Source organism: Labrus mixtus, chromosome 24 (genome assembly GCF_963584025.1).
Source record: "Labrus mixtus chromosome 24, fLabMix1.1, whole genome shotgun sequence".
Classification (NCBI taxonomy): domain Eukaryota; kingdom Metazoa; phylum Chordata; class Actinopteri; order Labriformes; family Labridae; genus Labrus; species Labrus mixtus.
This window is the reverse complement of record NC_083635.1, coordinates 9,514,174-9,532,988: the sequence shown is the minus strand read 5'-3', so window position 1 is coordinate 9,532,988 and position 18,815 is coordinate 9,514,174. Positions and strand designations below refer to the sequence as shown.

The window sequence follows — 18,815 nt, the reverse complement described above, 5'->3', positions numbered from 1 at the left end:
GCAGAGGGTCGTAAAAAATTCTCCTCTTATGTGACTCCAACAGAACAGGAAGTGGCAAAAAACTTTTTTATATTACATATATACATATATATATACATATATACATCTGTGTTCTCTCGGTTAACAGCTGAGGCTGCACTGACCCGTGTTCCATGTGTTGTTGCAGTGCGACCACGGCAGCTCCGCCTGGAAGCTGTAGCTCAGGTAGAAGAGCGCCCAGGCCAGGATGACGATGTAGTACACACAGCCGTGCAGGATCATCACCTGGCTCGCGTAGCCCAGGCCTGCAGGGTGGGCGGGGGGAGGGGGGGGGGGGTAGAAGAAGATACAGGTTGAGATGACTTACAAAAGCTGTTCAGCATCAAAGCCTCCACACACAGTTATTCTATTATAGTCGAGTTTCAAATGAAAGAATCCTTTCACTGAGGCACTCGATGTGCAGCCCACATCCTGTTTGTCTTCGCTAAGAGTGAATGACACTCTCGTGACGCCTTGAGTGGGTCCAGAAAGCAGACAGAGTCGCTGATTGTGGTCTCCTCTAATGAAATTCAGGCCTCTATCTAAGGACAGTAAATGTGCCGACGAGCGAGGAATTCCTGCAGAAGCATCGGGTTTGTTTGTGTCTGTGGACAAACACATGTGCCTGCAGAGGTTGTCCTCGTGCGCCAAACACATGGCCGTCGCATTAGTAGCTGTCAACATAACACTGGAGCGTGTGCATCTGCAGGCCATATGGACCCAGCAGCACTTAAGCACCCTCTACATTTTTGTCATTGGTGGTAGGAAAAGAAAAGAAAAGAAAAGAACGCCGAGGCCTGCTTTAAGAGCTCTGAATTGAACAGTAATTCGTTGAACAGGAACATTCTGAACTTTTCAAAGCCTTCTCCGTTTCCATGGTTACTAAGCGTCGCGAGACGTACTGCAAGGAAGAAAAACTAGAATCTGCTCGGAGAACTTTTGTCGGAGTCACTTTGAGGAGATGGATGCAAGGTTACACCGAGTTGTGTTACGTGCAATGAAGGCAAAAAAAAAAAAAAAAAAAAAAAAAAAAAAGAAGCCCTTGAAGGATCATTCCGAAAACACTGAATCGGCTCCAGGGCTGCTCTTTTTTTTACGAGGCCGTTAAGTCAACGTTTTGTTCCGAGAAACAATTGCACTCACTGTTCTGTGGACATGAAAACTGTCACATACTTTTCAAATAAAAGACGAATGTTTATTGACTAGTTGGAGCTCATGTGATACAATCAGAGTCTCCAAAACAAGAGACTGAAATGTCCTGGAGGTCAGATTTTGTTTAGAAGTCTGCAAGACAGACCACTGGGGGAAAACCCTGTAAGGTTGAGTTTTGTTTCATGGAATAACCGAAGATGTCTCGCACCAAGGATGGGATTAAGGAATATATAATACAAACAACGGTTTGGCTTATGTGATGTTTTGTGTTGGACCAATGTCTTGGGGTTCGGGTTGTTGCCCACGTTCACTTCGACATGTTGACTGCATGAGCCAGGGATCAAACTGCCGACCTTCAAATTGGTGGCTCTTCCACTGAGCCACAGCACTTGACATTTACCAATCACAGCTCAGTCAGCCAATAAGAATCATACTCAGGATGTTGGTCCACGGCAGAGCAGAATGGACATTTACATTCTTATCATTTATCCACCAATAAGCATTTCCTCTGTAACCTAAAGGCCCCCTTGTTGACTTTCTATATGACCAGTCCAGCTGATATCCAAAATAAACTGTGAACACGTGGTAGCTGTTAAAGACAGTGAACATTTCCTCACACTTTAATCCATTCCAACCTTGTAATGTTTACTTGTGAAAGCCAGATTCCCTTAGAATTCCAGATGTATCATGTGTTAAGCCTCAATATCTTTACACAGTGTTTTATATCTCTTAACGACATCAAACTGGTCACGACATGTTCTGTGACGCTGTGTTTGGATTGCAGGCAACCGTGAAACCAAGTCTAACAACCTGAATCGGGTGTTTCACTGGCTCGCATGTCACCTTCCAGTTGTTTTGATACAGAAAAAAAGCTGAGACTGAATATGATCTGCGCGCGCATGCGGCTGGCACGGCACGCCAATTTTTCCAATCGCAGACAGATTGTTCGTACGGGTTCGTATTGATGTGGACGCAGGAATGCTTTGAACATTAGCGCCAGTGCGGGGAAAGATTAGGGGGGGAAATTCGAGGAAAAGGAGACAGTGAAAATGAAAAGAGATGGCGGAGACAGAGGGGGAAACAATAAAGTGAGAGACACTGACAGATGTTGGCGAGCATCAAGTCATGCTACCATAGCATTGGAGCCAATTATTACTGTGCAGCTGTCGATGTGTGTTAGAGCTTAATTCATTTGCTTTGCAAAATACATAATGTTACTTGCATCTTAATTCAATGGTTTTCCACGTTCTTTATAGGTCACATATTCTCCTTCTTTTCAACAAGTGTAAATAAGTCTCAGAGCTCCCAATGTCGCATGTGTGTGAAGTTTCTTGTTCTAAATCCACTCTGATCCTGTGTTTGATCATGCCTATAAACCCCTCTATTTCAGCCCTGCTCAGAACAGGCTGTTTCTGTGTCTGTAGCTTTAAATATGCAAATGAGTTGTGTCTGACCACGCCCACTCTCTGGAAGGGGATGTAGCTCACCATGTCCAATTGTTTACGATGATAAGGTAGACTCAGAGGGCAGAACTAACACCTAGCTGCGGGAGTGTCACCCACCTGGGGGAGGGGCTACTGCCCTTTGTGATGTCACGAAGGGAACTTCTCAGTTTGAGCACACGTTTTCTGAAAAATGGAGGAAGGACTTTTCTCATTTGTAGACGGACTAGGGACACAAACTAGTGGTGTAAGAGTATTTTGCAGGATATGTGACCTTTAACATCTTGCTTACAAAAGAGGCTTCACTTAGGCTAAAATCTCAAACGTTCCATCCCATCAGTCATCACATCACGATGCAGATCTTTGGTAAGTCAACAGGATATGCTCTTTATTTCCCAAGAGAAGGGATTTCGAAAATTAGCTCAGAAATATGTTCATTTCTGCTTTTGTTTTCCTAGCAACAAGAATTTAATGGCAACAAGATGTGGGGGGGGGGGGGGGGGGGGGGGGGGGGAAGAGAGAGAGTGTTTGATTGTCTTGAGATAATGTGTGAATATTCATACGGCCTCACCTTAACAAAGAAAAGCAAATACATTCTTTAACATTAATGTAAATTGTAGTGGTAGTTTATCCTGCAGCAGCCACTAAAATCTATCTAATCGTTTACAAAGCCTTAGTGTTGCAGAAGATAACATAGTATCACCATGTGATGAAGGAATGTCCCTCCATGTCTGCATCAGGGGGTCAAACGCTCGGAGGCGTCTGATCACAGTCGATGAATTCAAGGACTTGTGGAGTTTGCAGTGCCATCCTCTCTGAGAGCGTGTAAATTGCATGAATGCCATTTCTATGTGTCTTGGTTAAAAACCTGGTTGTGCTGCAAATAACAGAAAGTACACAAACCAAGCAAGGTAGGAAAAGTGTGAAAAAAATCTAGTGATTACGTAAGACAGAAATCTGAATGTAAATCAAACTAAAAGACATAATAGTCATTGCGACACAACACAGTGTACACACCGCAGTTTAAAATAGCAAACTGGTGATGTGTTCAGATAAGCGCACCTCCGAACAACGGGCAGATAGTCCTCCAGGCGCTGACTCCTCCCAGGCTCGTGTACTGTCCCAGAGAGGTCTCCAGGAGGAAGAGGGGGATGCCACACAACACCAGGAACAACAGGTAGGGTACAAAGAACACACCTGGACACACAAGGGGGAGGGGGGGGGGGGGTGGATACTGTTACCACTGGTTTCACCAAGCACATTACACTTTCACCCCTGAAACAAAGAAATACCCAAAAATGAACCCTTAAATAGTTATACATATGAACTTATCTGACTATTAACCCTTAGAAATCTGTATAATGGGGACATTTCTGAGGCTTTTTTTTATCCATATCTTCACAGTCAGGAGGTGTGAAAATACAAAAAGGCATGCTCTCTCAAACATCTTGAAAATGTCACCTTTAGCTCTTGGAAGGAAACAAAAATAGAAGATAGAAAACAAAGACGGGAGGTCGAGGAAAACCATCAGAAAACCTTTTAGCTCTAACTCCCCTCCTCCTCCTCCTCCTCTATCCCTCATGCCTCACCTCCTCCATTCTTGTAGCACAGGTAAGGAAACCTCCAGACGTTGCCCAACCCGATGATCTGCCCCGCCACGGCCAGGAGAAACTCCGCCTTGCTGGCCCACTCGCCCCTCGCCTGCAGCCCGTCTTTGGTGCCTTCTTTCCCATTGGGCAGGCCCTTATGCTGGAGCAGCGGGTTTTCCTGCTCTGGCGGTATTTTGTCGGCCATGACTGGATCTGGCAGAGACACAAAAACACCCCTGAAGAAAGAAAAAAAAAAACAACAACAACAGAGCGTAAACAAATATGTACAAGCTCTCCAGAAAATACAGACAAATGGTAAAGGTGAAGGAAGCCAGGTTGACTCACATCCTTGCAGCCGGCAGCAAATTTGCAAGAATTTGGGTGTACTTTTCAAACAGTTGGTTTGGTAACCTCACTTATCTGTTGTGTGTGTGTCTCAAGGATGGACGCGCGAGGGTGTGCGTCCGTTATCAGTGCTCACAGCATGCTCAAGGACTCGGCTTTTGTATTCGTCAGCGGACTGTTTCTCTCACAGTACTGATTCATTAAAAAGACACTTCCCTGTTGACCATCACGCAAACTCTGGAGCACAAAATGTATTTGTGTTTACTCCAAGTACCTCAAATTAAGTTGATTTCAGGAAGACACTCATGACCAGATTCATTTTACATGGCAAAAATATCCACATTTGAAGATGCTTCTGGTGTTTTTTTCCTTCTTTTTATGCCTTTACTAGAATGACAGGACATTGGATAGAGTCAGAAGTCAGGAGAGAGAGAGAGAGTGGGGATTCAAACCCGGGCCGCCTGTCTGGAGGACTAAAGCCTCCAAATAGTAAATGGACTTGAGTTATGCAATTGTTGAATTTGTTTTTGTTTTTTTTCTTTTATTTATCATTTAATTCTTTCATCATTTAACACATAGGTCATAGAGTCATAACCTTTTTCTGTTTTCAACATTTCCTGTTAAACTTCCACACACTCGTAGTGCCTACGCTCCTGTGAGGTCAGGACAAGTGTGCCGTACGTTGAAGCAAAACCACACAGGAGCTCGTAGCGGTTCTGAGCAATCAGCTCTTCTGTGTATCTGCTCGGCTCACGGTCTTCGAGCTGAAACCACATCATGAACTTGGCATGACCTGTGGATGCCTCATGTTTCTGTGAACGTGCATTGTTGAGGTGTTACAGGATCTTGAAAAAAAGAGAGACTTTCTGGCGATTAAAAACGCTGCAGAAAATCTGATCGGGGTTCCTTTCTGCTTTGCTAAACGAATCCACGTCACGCTGACTTCTGAAATCCCATCTTGGGACTTAGTCTCTGAGCCAAGATCTTTTAAAACCTCAAGTGTCTACACTCACAGGTTTAGACTTTGGTCTTTGAGTTTTCATTTTCTTTTCCATTTTTATATCTTTTACTGTTTTGTATTTGCATTTGGAATATCAGTTGAAATTTTTAAATACATTTTCAGAAACTTTTTGAAATCATTTTCTGACTGAAATCATTCACACCACAAAGACTGGAAGTTCCCCTTAAGGAACCTTTCAAAATAAAAGGACATACTTCATTGGCCCCATTTTCCAAAAGCAATTTTTAAAGCCAAACTGACAGCTGACAACTTTTGTAAGGGAAGTTAAACTCATTTAGAAACCACAATATGGAGAAGAAATGAAACCAATGAGGCCTGGGGTTTAAGGACTAAAAATGGCCAACATACTTTAAATATACTACATGGAGAACTTTACAACAATGGTGTCATTTAATGTGGTTTCACGGGGGTATTGTTTATGGTGTACTCAGAACAAAACAGGCACGTTTAGACAGCTTGACTTGTTGACCTCTTGTTTATTTACCTTGTAAGTGGATACCAGACGCAGGTTTTAGCAGAATTAGCTTTAGGGTGCATGTAGGAAAAAAAAAAAAAAACCTTGCAGCTTGATTTCTGAAGAACCGTGTTTGCCTTGTTGCCAAGCACGTGACCCGACCTCACTGAACTATTCCTTTACCTCCACACTGTCCCCTGTTGTGCCATGTGTCCACAATACGCCGTTATAACGGGCGCAACAAAGCCCCTACCTCTCCCTTACCCCCTAAATACAATGAAATGATGGAAAAATGAGTAGGGGAGTTACTATGTAGCACCTCATGGGCTCCGTTACGTCTGCTATGAAGGATACATATGTAACACCTTCATGGTAACATTCAGCTAACAGGATGAAGCTCATCAGCACAGGCGGGGGTTAAGTCTCGCATTGTTCTTTAATTAAAACCAAACGTCAATACAATGTGCCTGTACGTTAAGCTTCGCCAGGTTTGTCGTATGAAAGGATAAATGGCAGAGAACTCGACATTCACGCTTCCTACCTCTGCGTTTCCTGTTGGGTCTCTGCACCGCGACCACCCCCCCGTCCGGGTGAGGAAATGGTTTGTTCCGGGCAAGCTCTGTGTTGGAGCTGCTGCTGGCCGGTGCAGCGCCGCGATCCAAATTTGTGGAGGGGAGCACACTGTGTTCAGCCCTCGCCTGGAGTTTTTTTTTACCAAACACTTACTGTAGCCTAACAGGTTACAAAACGACCCTCAAGTAAGTGAAAGAACGATGGAATAAAACAACAAATAACCCTATCCACGACGTTTGTTTCGCTTGCCTTTAAAAAAAAAAAAAAAAAGACAAAAAACCGGCCATAACTCACAAAAACAACGTGCTTCTATTATTCAAAAAGAGCATCCTGCTGCCACACCGGCCCCTCCTAGAGTTGTGACGTCATCACCTTAAGGACACACCTCCCTAAACCCCTCCCTGTAATAATTTATGTAGCCTAAGGTAAAGTTGATTACACAATAATCACAACAAAAATACTGTGTCTTGTTTAAAAATATTTTAAAGTCCCAATGAAAGGAAAAATATTTTCTTCCAAGTTTTAATCCAGCGGTCGTGAGTTAAATGTTAATTCATCAGCTGTTTTTACACCACAATAAGTGTATTTTCTCTTCCTGTAAAATGACTCAAATGTCCGAGGACTCATCCTGTTTGCTAATTTTTGACCAATTGAAAAGCCTCGAAGCTTACGAGTCAATCAACTTAATCTCAACGATATGTCCCACCTTCTATCTTGTGATTGGTTGTATCTCGTTTCAGTTGGACAAGCATTTTAAACTTTACTCTATGCACTTTTAAACTTCATCATTATTAGAGGGATTCATTTTGAATGTTGTGCTTGTCATTCAATGCTTCCTTTCCACATTTTTTCGTCTAATTTTTATGTTATATTATGAAGTGGGTTAAAGGACACATCTAATCAATAAAGCATTTCCCTGTACCTGCAGGTTTTATCCTGGACTTGTATCGTCTTTGTAAGGGCTTTCTGACCATTTTCATATAAAGTTGCAATTTAGCACGCTGTATGTTTTCTATGCAATTCAAAGTCTAAGTGATAGAAGATCAGACTGAATTGCTGCCAAGATGAACAAGTTGTTCACAGGCATTATTATGATTTGATCTTTCAATCTTTGCAATCTAAAGTCCTTGGATGTGAAACCCTGCGCTTTGTTTTGAATTGAGAATAAAACAATTAAGTGGTTTTGTAATTGTTGCATCAGGAAGGCTGCATTGTTCAACCAAATACTTAGGTTTGTTTTTTTTCTTCATCAGTATTGCTAAAGACTGACATAAACTCCGGCCTCTAAAACCTAGCGTGGACTCTGTCCCATAAAGGCACTCGGCGTCTTAACCATTTAGGCAACCGTAAGCAGCTCTCAGCACATTTTAATGGACTGTGTCATTCTGCTGAACATTTATAGCCACTGTAAAAAAGTCCTGGCTCCAGCTGACACTCTGCAGCTTGGCCTTCATTCAGAAAACTGCATTAGGCATATTAGGTTGTATTAGTCGGTTTATAAATCATGTGCAAAAAGTGGAGCTCATTGTGCTCTAACTTGTGGATATGTGCACACGTGCATACCTGTTTTTTTTGTACTCATTCGTGTTCTGAAATCCCTCGACTTTCAAGAACTGAACCAAGCTTGCAGTCCAACATAGCAAAGGCTTCCAATGATTGAATCAGTCCTGGCTGTAGCTTTCGATTGGAGAAGTTATAAAGGATTACAGCACTGAAAACACTGAGAGTTTAAAGGCACATCAGTACAACCAGAACAAGACAAACTGTGCTGCGGGATGCAAACGCTTCCCGTCTCGCCTCTTGTGCAGTCACTCGACGGTCTTAAAAAATCCTGCATGTTGACTGCCACTACATCAAAATGTTTTACACTAACAAATAATCATCTGTTTTTCCATTTTCACGACTAACCTGCTGCAACAATTAATCAGAGACAGCAACTACAACCGCGTAAATCCAAACTGAAGATTAGCCTCTATGCCGATGACACACTGTGTTTCCGACAAGTGCCCCAAAGAAGCCCAAAGGTGTCAAAATGTTCAATACGTAGCTACCTTTTGATACCATGTGTTTAAAAAAGCAGAACCCACTATGCCTTTGCGTTCCTGTGATGTTTTTAAACGGTCTGTTCCTCGTGTCTGGACTGAGCCCTTCCCCCGCCGGCCTCCACTCACACTGCTCCAGGATTTCTCGATAATGCAGGCTGTCCACGTTGTGTACCCGTGCTTGTGCTCGTGCATGAACTGTACCGTGGCAAAGCACAAACTCTTCCAGTTGGCCAGGGCCAAGGAAGTGTCTGAGCACGGATTGGAGCAGTCACACGAGTCAAACAAACTGGACTTTAGGGTTGAAGCAAACGGATTGCCTAGTGTGAGTGCGCCCTTAATCTCAATGGGTTATAAATCTAGTTAAATAAAAAATAAAAATTATACATCTTTGTCATTTCAATGGTCTAGAATTTAAAAGTTCTGTAGATTAATACAAAACAACATCTTCTATAGGAAAGGTGCACTGAGATAAATTGTACTATACATGTTTCTGTACCAAACATTGGAACACTTCAATTCAGCATACAGCAGCATCTGAAACTGCTGTGAAGAGATGCAGGAGAAATCTGTCACTCAGCCTTTAAAATAACTATTGCAACAATATTCAGTCCTGTTCTTATCCAACTTCGTTCAAGTAAAGTAAGAAAGGCGTCTGTACTTGCTCACCAGTCTGTTCTGTGATTAATTGAGCCATTAGGTGGAGAAACAAATAGAAAACCTCTGATTTCATCTGATTAATTGAACTGTGGAGTAATCATTTGTAAAAAGCACTTTAGTCACTTCAGTCTTTTGTTGTTTTCTTGGCAGGTCTGATATGATCTGCTGACAGATTTTATGAGGTCAGAATGGATTTACTGGAAAAGGTTGCCTGTCCTTGGAGACGGTTTGATACACTAGGTTCAGCACATCCTGATGTTGTGTCTCCTGGTTATTCTACAGTTCAGGTCCTGAGACGATACATGGCAGTCAAACCAAAACAGAGAAAAAAAAGATTAACATACCGAATGTAATATTCTGACTCGCAGGAAAGCATGTCCTGTAATTGTTTTTGTTCTTTCAGTTCATTCAAGTTCATTCAATGAACTGCTCGACTTTTTTTATGGTTTCATAAAGTTTTTGTATCAACTTTTTTATGGTTTGGTTGACACAGTTTTATGACTAGATAGCACTGTCATGGTCTCTATTGCATCCTGATGTAACACTTTGACCTACAACCCTACTTCTGCTGCAAACAACACCCAGTTTCACTTTGAAATTAGCTTACTTGAGCAAAAAAAACAACACATCAGGATCTTTTAATTTCCACAGATACTATCCTGAAAGTTGTCTACAATTAAAAACTGTAAAAACTGCAAACTTTTTTGTTGTACAGCTGCAATAAGGTGCCTACATGAATGTCACATTTTCTTAGTCTGCCTCATTAGGAGGCAAAATTCCTTCCTACAAAAATTTGAAGTCAAGGGTCAAGAGTCAGGAAGTGGTAAAACGTCTTGCAATCATATACAATGCACAAATTCCTCATCCACACATGTGCCTGCATATCCTCTCACCAAATGCAGTCTCAGCTGAGCTTCCCAGGGGCCAAATAAAATCCCAGCGTTAAGGGTCCTTCAATACAGTCTTCTTTGTTGTGTCCTGACAAACCTGCAGCCCAGTAAATGTGGTGCCACGGTGTGCAACTCAGGCGTACACAATTTCTGCATGCTTTACCGCGTCTTTTATTGGTGTCTGGCAGCCAGGACAAAGGGAATGGGTCACTGATATACAGTGGTACGCATTGTGAAACCCTCCCAGACTGCCTCTATCCTCTTGTATAACCGAGAGGGTTTAAAAACTTTTAATAGGTGGCAACAATGCTGCAGGTTAAGGGGGGTGGAAGTTAATTCAAGTTTGATTAGGACACATGCACAGAATCCTTCCTGCAAACACAAAATGAGCACAAGCTTACCTGCATCATTCAGTAAAACAGTTTCTGCACATGCAGCATTGGCAACAATCACAAAAATACGATATGAGTCCATATGAAAATGCTATCTCAAGTTTAGATATGGAAGTTGCTATGACAACATATATTATAATTGTAATTTCCCTCATCATATTGAGTTCAGGAGTTAGATAGGGAAAACTTAAAGCGGATTGAAAGGCCTTGTGCGGTCCATTTGGTTCATGTATAGGGGGGACCTGGGGAAATTGAAGTCTCAAATTTACAGTGATCTCCTCTCGCCAGCGTGTGAACCAATGTCTGCAAGTCTCAGGATTGGTTAAGGAGATCATCCGACATCCGACAAGCAGAAGGTGTCAGGTTCACCACGGTGGCCAACAGTGCTATCATTTGACGCAGAATAGATACCCAACACCTCGCTGCACATGTACTGCTCGCCAACATTGGTGCCAGCTATATGTCTTAGGTGACAGGGTTAGACAAACACAACTCCATAGTAGGATCACTACTGACTTAAAAGATCGTAGCAAACACACACACAAGAGCTACTTTAATCCATTATGTTCATTGCATAGGACGCCTAAGCCCAATAAGGCTATCGCTGTGTGTTACACAAAGGATGAAGCAGCACAGATTTGCAATAAGCTACTTAATGATAGCATAAGAATTAATATGCCTCCCACTCTGAATCCTTCCACATACTGTTTTCCAGAAGTTAATGAAATACCTAAAACTTTGGGGAAATCTGCTTATTGGCAGTTCCACACCAATACAAAGTCTGTGTTTTAACAAAAGACCTATTTAGGAAGTGCTTAGCTTAGTGTAGTAGAAACACCCTGAAGCAAGGTAGTAAACGATAGCTTGGCTCGCTCCAAGGTTCAAACTGCCTACAAACACACCTGATGCCCAACGATTAACATGTTGTATTGTTTTAAACTGTTGAGACCTATACAGACAGGACTGGGGAGTTTCACTTGATCTATTATTGACCAACAACTGTTTACCAACCTATCAAGCTCAGGTTGCAAGATGGACCTAAAATTTTGGGGAAAGGGGTTTTGGTGTAGATAAGCCAGAGTTTGTCCCTGTGGTTCCGGGAACCTGTTTTTTTTTAGTCAATGAATCTGGTTCTTGCTAGGTAAAGAATCCCTGGAAGAAGATTTAAATCTTGATTCAGGTACATGCCAAACAATCAAGATATGAAGGTGTAGGAATTAGCTGAAGTATAGCTCCTTTCCCTTTACTTCCAGTATTCATGTTAATGAAGGCTTACCACAACTTTGCACCCATATTTGTGTTTAAGGCAGAAATGTGAGATTATCTCAACCTTTGATCGTATTCTTTGAAATTAATGAATAGCGCTTTTAGTAAAAGGTTGAACAATTCCTTTAACTAAACATCGACGTTGTTGCTTTTTTTGTGCTACTAGCTAAAAACCCACCCATCCATTCCTTTCAGCTTATCCGGGGATGGGTTGCGTTGGCAGCATGCTAGGCAAAGTGCTCCAGGCATTCGCTTTGTTCAGCATTATCCAGCTCCTTCTTGGGGATACCAAGTCGTTCCCAGGCCAGATGAGATATACTAACACTACAGTTAGTTCTGAGTTTACCTTTGGGTCTTCTCCTAGTTGGAGGTCCCAAGAAAACCTCTTGTCCAGTTGTCCAGGAGGCATCGTGATATGATAACCAAACCTATTCAGCTGGTTCCTTTCAATGTGAAGGGGCGGCTGCTCCAAGCACCGTCACCAAAGATTCGCCCTCTTATCGCGATGGACGCACATTCATAACCCCGGAACTCAGGAGAATATCCCAGAGGTGCAACCAGACAAAAACACTTTGCAAACCTACACGAATCTGACAAAAAATCTTGCATCATCTTGCCAAAAAAAGAGGAAAAAAATATACCAGCTCCTTGAGCAAAACCTGGGAGGGGAATTCGCCAAGCGCTTGGTGGCCGATCAGTCGCAAAGAACTACATCGACCCTCTGTCCCGTTGGCCCAACAAGTAGGTATAGGCGGGTGCATAGTAGCGCTGATCCCTGGCATCCCAGATTAACTAACTAGCTAAAGCCAATCAGAAACAAACAACGCTTAATAAAAGGATTAAATAACTTGAATTAAGTGATATAATAATCACGAGGGAGGCTTGAAGGAGGTCATACGTCTTGAACCAGTCAAACTACCGTGCAGAGGACTTGATCAAAAGCGTCTTTACAGCCTGAATGTTTGACAACACTAGCCAATCTTCTTAATTAGAGTCTACCTACTATCAGACCAGAAAGATAATTCAATATTGAGGATTATTCTGCTCAGTTAGACAAAACACATTAATCTGCTGCCTCAACCCTCAGGTCAAAAACCCTGTTTGAACTAAAGTGGTCTTCCTGCATTTTTTTGAATCCCGTGAAGGAGTAGTCAAAGATGTGGTCAGGCTTCTTTTTACTTGTCATATACTCTACATCTCATGTCCTAAATAGGTAAACATTCCTGTGGCTTTACCCCTTTCCTCTTTAACCTGGGTGAAGTATGCCCTGTAAAAAAGGAGTAATTTAAACATTAACCTCTGGCCTCAAGTCCACACTGTACACGGCTCCCCTGAGGCCCTTGAGAAGACAGATTTTTGGTGCCGATAATCTGTCCTGCAGATTTTATGGGAATGTTTTAGGGGCAATTCCTTCACGAGTATTTTAACCACTGTGGGTTGTCCAGTGATGTGTAAGTGCTACTTTCAGAGAATTTAGAAGCTTTACTGGAATTTTCAGATAACCTAAACAAAACCTTTTTGGGGTTTTTATTTTTCCTTCTCCCTGTTGATTTCCAACCAGAATGTATTGATTGTATGTTGAAACAGTCACCTGGAATATCCACATCCCTGCACCAGTTTGCACCAATTGAAAGTGTTCAATCCATTTTTGTGACCAACATACTATATATTCAGAGGTACACCAAATCTAACTATGTTGCACACAAGCCATTAGGTGATCGTCGCCTTACTCCAGTATGAAAGCAATATGTAAGGTACTGCTCCAGTCCAAGCCCTGTATGCCAAGTGAAATGCCTAGCATGCATACAGAGTCGATTGGTTACCTTTTTCCCATTTTCCTCTATCCATGAAAGCAGATAACTATTATACCCAAATGCTAAGCAATTCCCTTTATGTATTCAAATACTATATGCCACAATTCCCAACCTATTACTCATACAAAGTCATACAACACATAGCCCCGTTGTGAAATACACTAGCAATGATGTAAGAAAAATGTTCAAAAACCAATCTTCTTTCTGCATGCTGGACTTGGCGCTCTCAATCCCCTTAATGGATACAGATTTAGGTGATTTCATTTGCAGCGCATTTAAGAAACCAACTGCCAGGAAATACAGTACATAAAATGTACACGTGTCCTAATTTTTCCAGACCAAAGGTTAATGCCATTGCTGTTTAAAGTGCAAGTATTGGTTGCATTTTGCAGATATTGCGTCCTGGTACAGCTAATCATAAAGTTAGAATTTAGCCCTGTCATGCTTTAGGGCAGTCAAGTACTAATGATCACACATGAAAGTTACAAAATATATTTGTTAAATGGTTATAAAAGGCTAAAATCATAAAAATACACACCCCCACACACACACTGTGATGTACCAAAGTGTTTTGCAAATGGGATTCCCAAGAAAGACTTAGTAGCTACTTAGGGATTTCTTGCACTGAACTTACCTCTCTTCTGTGGAAATGGGTTCCTGCTAAGCCGTCAATGTACCCCCCTAATGAGATGGATTAATTAAGACCCAGTCCGTCCAGATCATTTGACAGAAAAGTGAGTACAACCCTGACTCTCCCTCGTCCAAACAGCCTTTGACTGTGAGGCTCTCGGGGAAGTCTAGGCAAGCTAAACAAACCCAGATTCCTGTTGCTCACTGAGCATAAGGCAAAGGGAGAAATGATCATATCGTGGGATTTGATAGGGATGTAGGACTAATAAACACGCATCAGCCCTGAAGCAACTTGCACAGTGGCCAGTTAGAAAATGATGTTAGGAGTTCAACGTCTTCCAGTTTGAGAGCCAGAAAGCAAACATCAACACTGCTGTAACTATGATATATTAAACACTATACCCGGGATACCAGTGTCATTTTTGACATTAATCCCGTATCAAGCTGTGCTGTGTACATCCATGAGGTTGGCTTTATTTTCCAAAAGGATAATAAAGAGAGTTTGGAAAAAGAAGTCAGGCATACAGTCATAAAACCAACTAATTTGGGTGGAGCTCCCAGACCTTCACACGTTGGGCTGAAATTGCCCCAGGGAGGAATGTGGCACTGGATTATCCCAAAACGTCAAATAATAAGCCCCCCATCCGCCACCACTGACGGCAAATAGAAAGTTTTCCTTCCCCGTGGAGAATAAACTACATGAACAAAACTCTGCACGGATCCAACTCTGAAGCCAACCTGAATGAAAGCAGCTATTTCAAGCCTACAAAATATTAATTTGATTAATTTTCAGTGACTGGCACCCCACGCTCCTCCATTGTGGTGCACATGACTACGTCGCGGGGTACCTGCGAGGTAATTATATCATCACAGGCCATCGCTTCCATTAAAACCTGATTTGATTATTTCATTACTGTGCTCTTTGCTGACTTGGCAGCTCTCTCTGGCATGGTTTTACATTCCTTAGCCAGCCTGTACACACGCTTGGATGCGGAGAGACTTAATGGAGGTTAAGCAGCTCTGTCAAGAGGCTCTGGAGGCCACAATACTCCGGTTGGGATTTGTGAAGGGGCCCCTTGATTCTCTGACTTGCAGAAAAACAGCAGAGAAAGAAAGCATACAAAAGATTCAGACAGGACAATGTGTAAACATGTTGTTTTGGTCTATGCAACAATAGGTTAAAATATTTTCAGAAGCCACCATAGAGGTGTATGCTCCTTCTCTGCTTTTAATTACCAGAAAAAGATGAATGAATAAATGCATTTTCCATTATTGCATTTTCAGTCTATGAAACAACACGAGTGAACAAAATGAATGCACTACTGTAGAACCCCCCCTTGCTCTGCAGTGTGCACAACAGACACACTGGGAACCCTTTTTGCATACTGTATATGCATGCACTCCATGTGTGGTAATATCTGATCCTCAATGCAACTGCTTTGGCAATCAGTCAGAGTCAATGACAAAGTCAAACACAGGCCGCCTTTTCAACCAGGCCAACGTGCCAAAACTGAGCTATTTTTATCCACATCGATTTGAATTTCATCAATCAAGGTTCTGTGCCTGTAACATGACAAATTGTTTGTTTCCTCAACATAATGCTAGTAATGAGTATAGGATTGTAAATCTTACACTACAAACAGATGCTAACAGGTGCCTCAGGACGCAGGACACAATATAAAAGGGAAACTGCAAGATGCTTAAGGCTGGCTCCAGGTGCCCCGGAAGTCACATACACGCCACAACCAAAAAACCTGTTCAATGTTGGTCTTGAAATATGTTCAACAGCAGTTAATCTTATTAGGAAATGTATAAGAAATTAGAAACACCTCATAAAACTGGGCCGATGCTGTAGAACTTAATGTTCCTTCCTAAAAGAAGTCTTTTGTTCTTTTTATGCGACTGTACCAACCTCTAAGTACCAGAAAAAAATAAGAACATCTCTAATTTTCCCAGGTTCATAAAGTGAGATTATAATGTACAGTGAATCTGTAATAACGTGTCACATAATGCTTCAAAAACAGTTTAGGTTTTGGTTGCATGGGTGTGGTTGGACTACTAAACCCTGGACTCTATTCTTACCCTGGCCAAGAAGAGTCAGCCGAGTGATGCCAAGCAACACTTTAAATTACCTCGTCATCTGTTATTCTGCCCAGATACTTACCAAAGACAACGAAACAACTCAATTTGTAGATAATCCATTTGAGTTTCATGAATGAGTGCAGGACAGGATAGTGAATGACAAACATTATGATGTAAGCTAGCTCCAGTTGATAGCATCTTTGGCACACATGTTTCCAATTACAAATTACTACTCTCATAATAGTAGGGCGACACAGACCCCTAAATTATCTGATACAGGACTCTGAACGCAGCAATGCTTGCCATTTGTACACAGTCGGTGACACGCAGTTGAACTACAAGGATTCTGGCGACCGTTCAGTGCTGTTTTTTCTGGGTGGGGGGGGGGGGAACTGGGCCCGTATTAGTGGTTTCAGTTATTCTGTTCAATTCTCCAGCCAAGAAACCATCAAAAGGGGCAGTTTGCGCAACACACGCCAAACCCCCTGCCACCAATGATGACAGAAAACTGCTTTTTGCAAATCCGGGTAGCTGCCTCAGCACTGCGGTGGGATCAAACGAACGGGTTGGAAACGTTCATGGTCGACTCTGGCAGAAGTTACAAAGTCTGAGTAGCTAAATAAGGACCACAAATAAAGCACACGTGTTATAACACAAGTGACATCACGCGATAGTGGCACAGAGTTGAAGTAGGTGAATAATTTACTTACTAATATGTGTGTGTTGGCTCAGACCTTTGCTGTCGTTTTGAAAGCTAGATTTACATAAAAATAAGTTGGTTTTATTTAATTTTCCCAAAAGTATTTAGTTGTTAAAAAATGTCAGAGATAATTTATTGAGATTAATTAATTTATATAATTATTTAATTTATTTTATTCATTATTCCTCTCAAAGAATGAACTGGAAGAATGTGCAGTCTTTTGACCCAGTAGATGTTATCCTTGAGCGCCAGCATGAAACCAAAACAAACTGCCCTCCTACACCTGCCCTCTCCTCTAGCGACACACCTCCAACCCACCACATTCCTACAGAGGAATTATTTGATTTCTGCTGCATTTATGTGTAAAAAGTCGCACGTTCTTCTTTTAACTAACCTTTAGCGAGTACAAAGATATACTTCAAGTAGTTGTAGAGTTGAAGCCTCGAGGACAGAAAGCAGCTCTCAAATGTGTTGCTTAAAGATTTAATGATTTACGGATTCTTCTGACATTATAAGCTGATCACAAAATCACAAAAGTACAGCAGCAGAGTGAGTGTGAGTTACAGTTTGGATGGACTATTACATTTTTTTGGCCAAAATCCATATAAGTATGTACAATGAGGCGCATGTCTGATCTTTTCTCACTCTTGGTGTCTCTAGTTCTGTTCATATTTATTAACCAAGTTTGTACTGCATGTGGTTGGGGATTCTGACGTGCCAAAACTGTCAACACCAGGTGTCTACACCTAATAAATGATACTTATTCTGGCAGGGTTGTAGCATGGTGCAGTTTCACATTCCCATTGTTGACAACTTGACTCCCGATACTCACGTTTTTTGCTGTGTCATGCAGACGTGTGCTGGTTGTAAGAGAGGAAGTTCCTTAACAATAGAGCAAACAGGACATTGCAAAAGCAGGCTGGGAAATAGGTGGGGGGGAGGGGGACCGGCTCGCCAAGTTGTCATGGTTCAATAACAGATATATCCTCAACTGACACGTGCAGGGGTACTAGTTTTACAGAGGAGTTAGGTAAAAGGAAAGGTGTGTTGACTTGCCACAAGGCAAATAAACACCTCGGGATTCAAGTAGAGTTTAAAGTTTTTGAACAAAAGCAGCTCAAGTATCACTTTTTGTATTTTCTGGATTAATCACTCCTACAACCATTAAGTGTTGAAAAGCTATTTTGCTAATTTCTACCTCATATTATACTACGTTACAAACACAAACATAACTCATGCCTACCTTAACAAAATACCCTTTTCATCCGTTTTAAAACACTTCTGTCACTGTTTAACACTATGAAGAAAACGCACATGATTGCATTGGTATAATCATACCGCACCTACCGGTTGAAATTTGACGCCGTCCTCTCTGTTGTCCTCTCTGTTGTCCTCTCAGGTGTCAGATCATAGGCAGTGCAGGAGTAGCAATAAAACCACACAGGACCAGGTGGGAGGAGCAGATAAGCCATCATTCAGGTGTGTTTTTTTTTTTTATGGAAATCAACAGGCACAAAGAGACCTTGAGGGGGCTGAACCAAACACTGAAGATAACCTGACATACCAGGTGTGTTTGATGAAGGAGGAGGGGCTGGCAGCTTCAAGCCACTCGATTCATCTCATTCAAGCAGCACCTATTGCTGATGTCATACCACATTATCTCTATTTATACATAATGGAAATTGAAAATCCAGAGGGCCTTTATTAAAAACAATTAAACTTCTAAGCCATAAACTTCTGGTACA

At 41.9% G+C, this 18,815-nt stretch overlaps 1 protein-coding gene across 7 annotated transcripts in view; it reads right to left on the bottom strand.

Moving 5' to 3' along the window:
• Positions 1-18,558, bottom strand: part of LOC132959847 (sodium- and chloride-dependent GABA transporter 2-like) — a 29,562-nt gene extending 11,004 nt beyond the window's left edge. The window contains exons 1-4 of one of the 7 annotated variants that reach the window (XM_061033078.1): positions 18,418-18,558; positions 4,202-4,437; positions 3,675-3,809; positions 144-284 (exon numbers count right to left, since the gene is read on the bottom strand). In XM_061033078.1, coding sequence (XP_060889061.1) covers positions 144-284; positions 3,675-3,809; positions 4,202-4,437; positions 18,418-18,545 — 640 coding nt within the window. In that variant the 5' untranslated portion in view covers positions 18,546-18,558. Of the gene's footprint in view, positions 1-143; positions 285-3,674; positions 3,810-4,201; positions 4,438-6,051; positions 6,398-6,562; positions 6,921-10,189; positions 10,367-18,417 lie in introns of those variants that run through there. The other 6 variants (XM_061033084.1, XM_061033080.1, XM_061033082.1 and 3 more) reach the window with 6 other exon arrangements.
• Between the last annotated feature and the right edge of the window lie 257 nt (positions 18,559-18,815).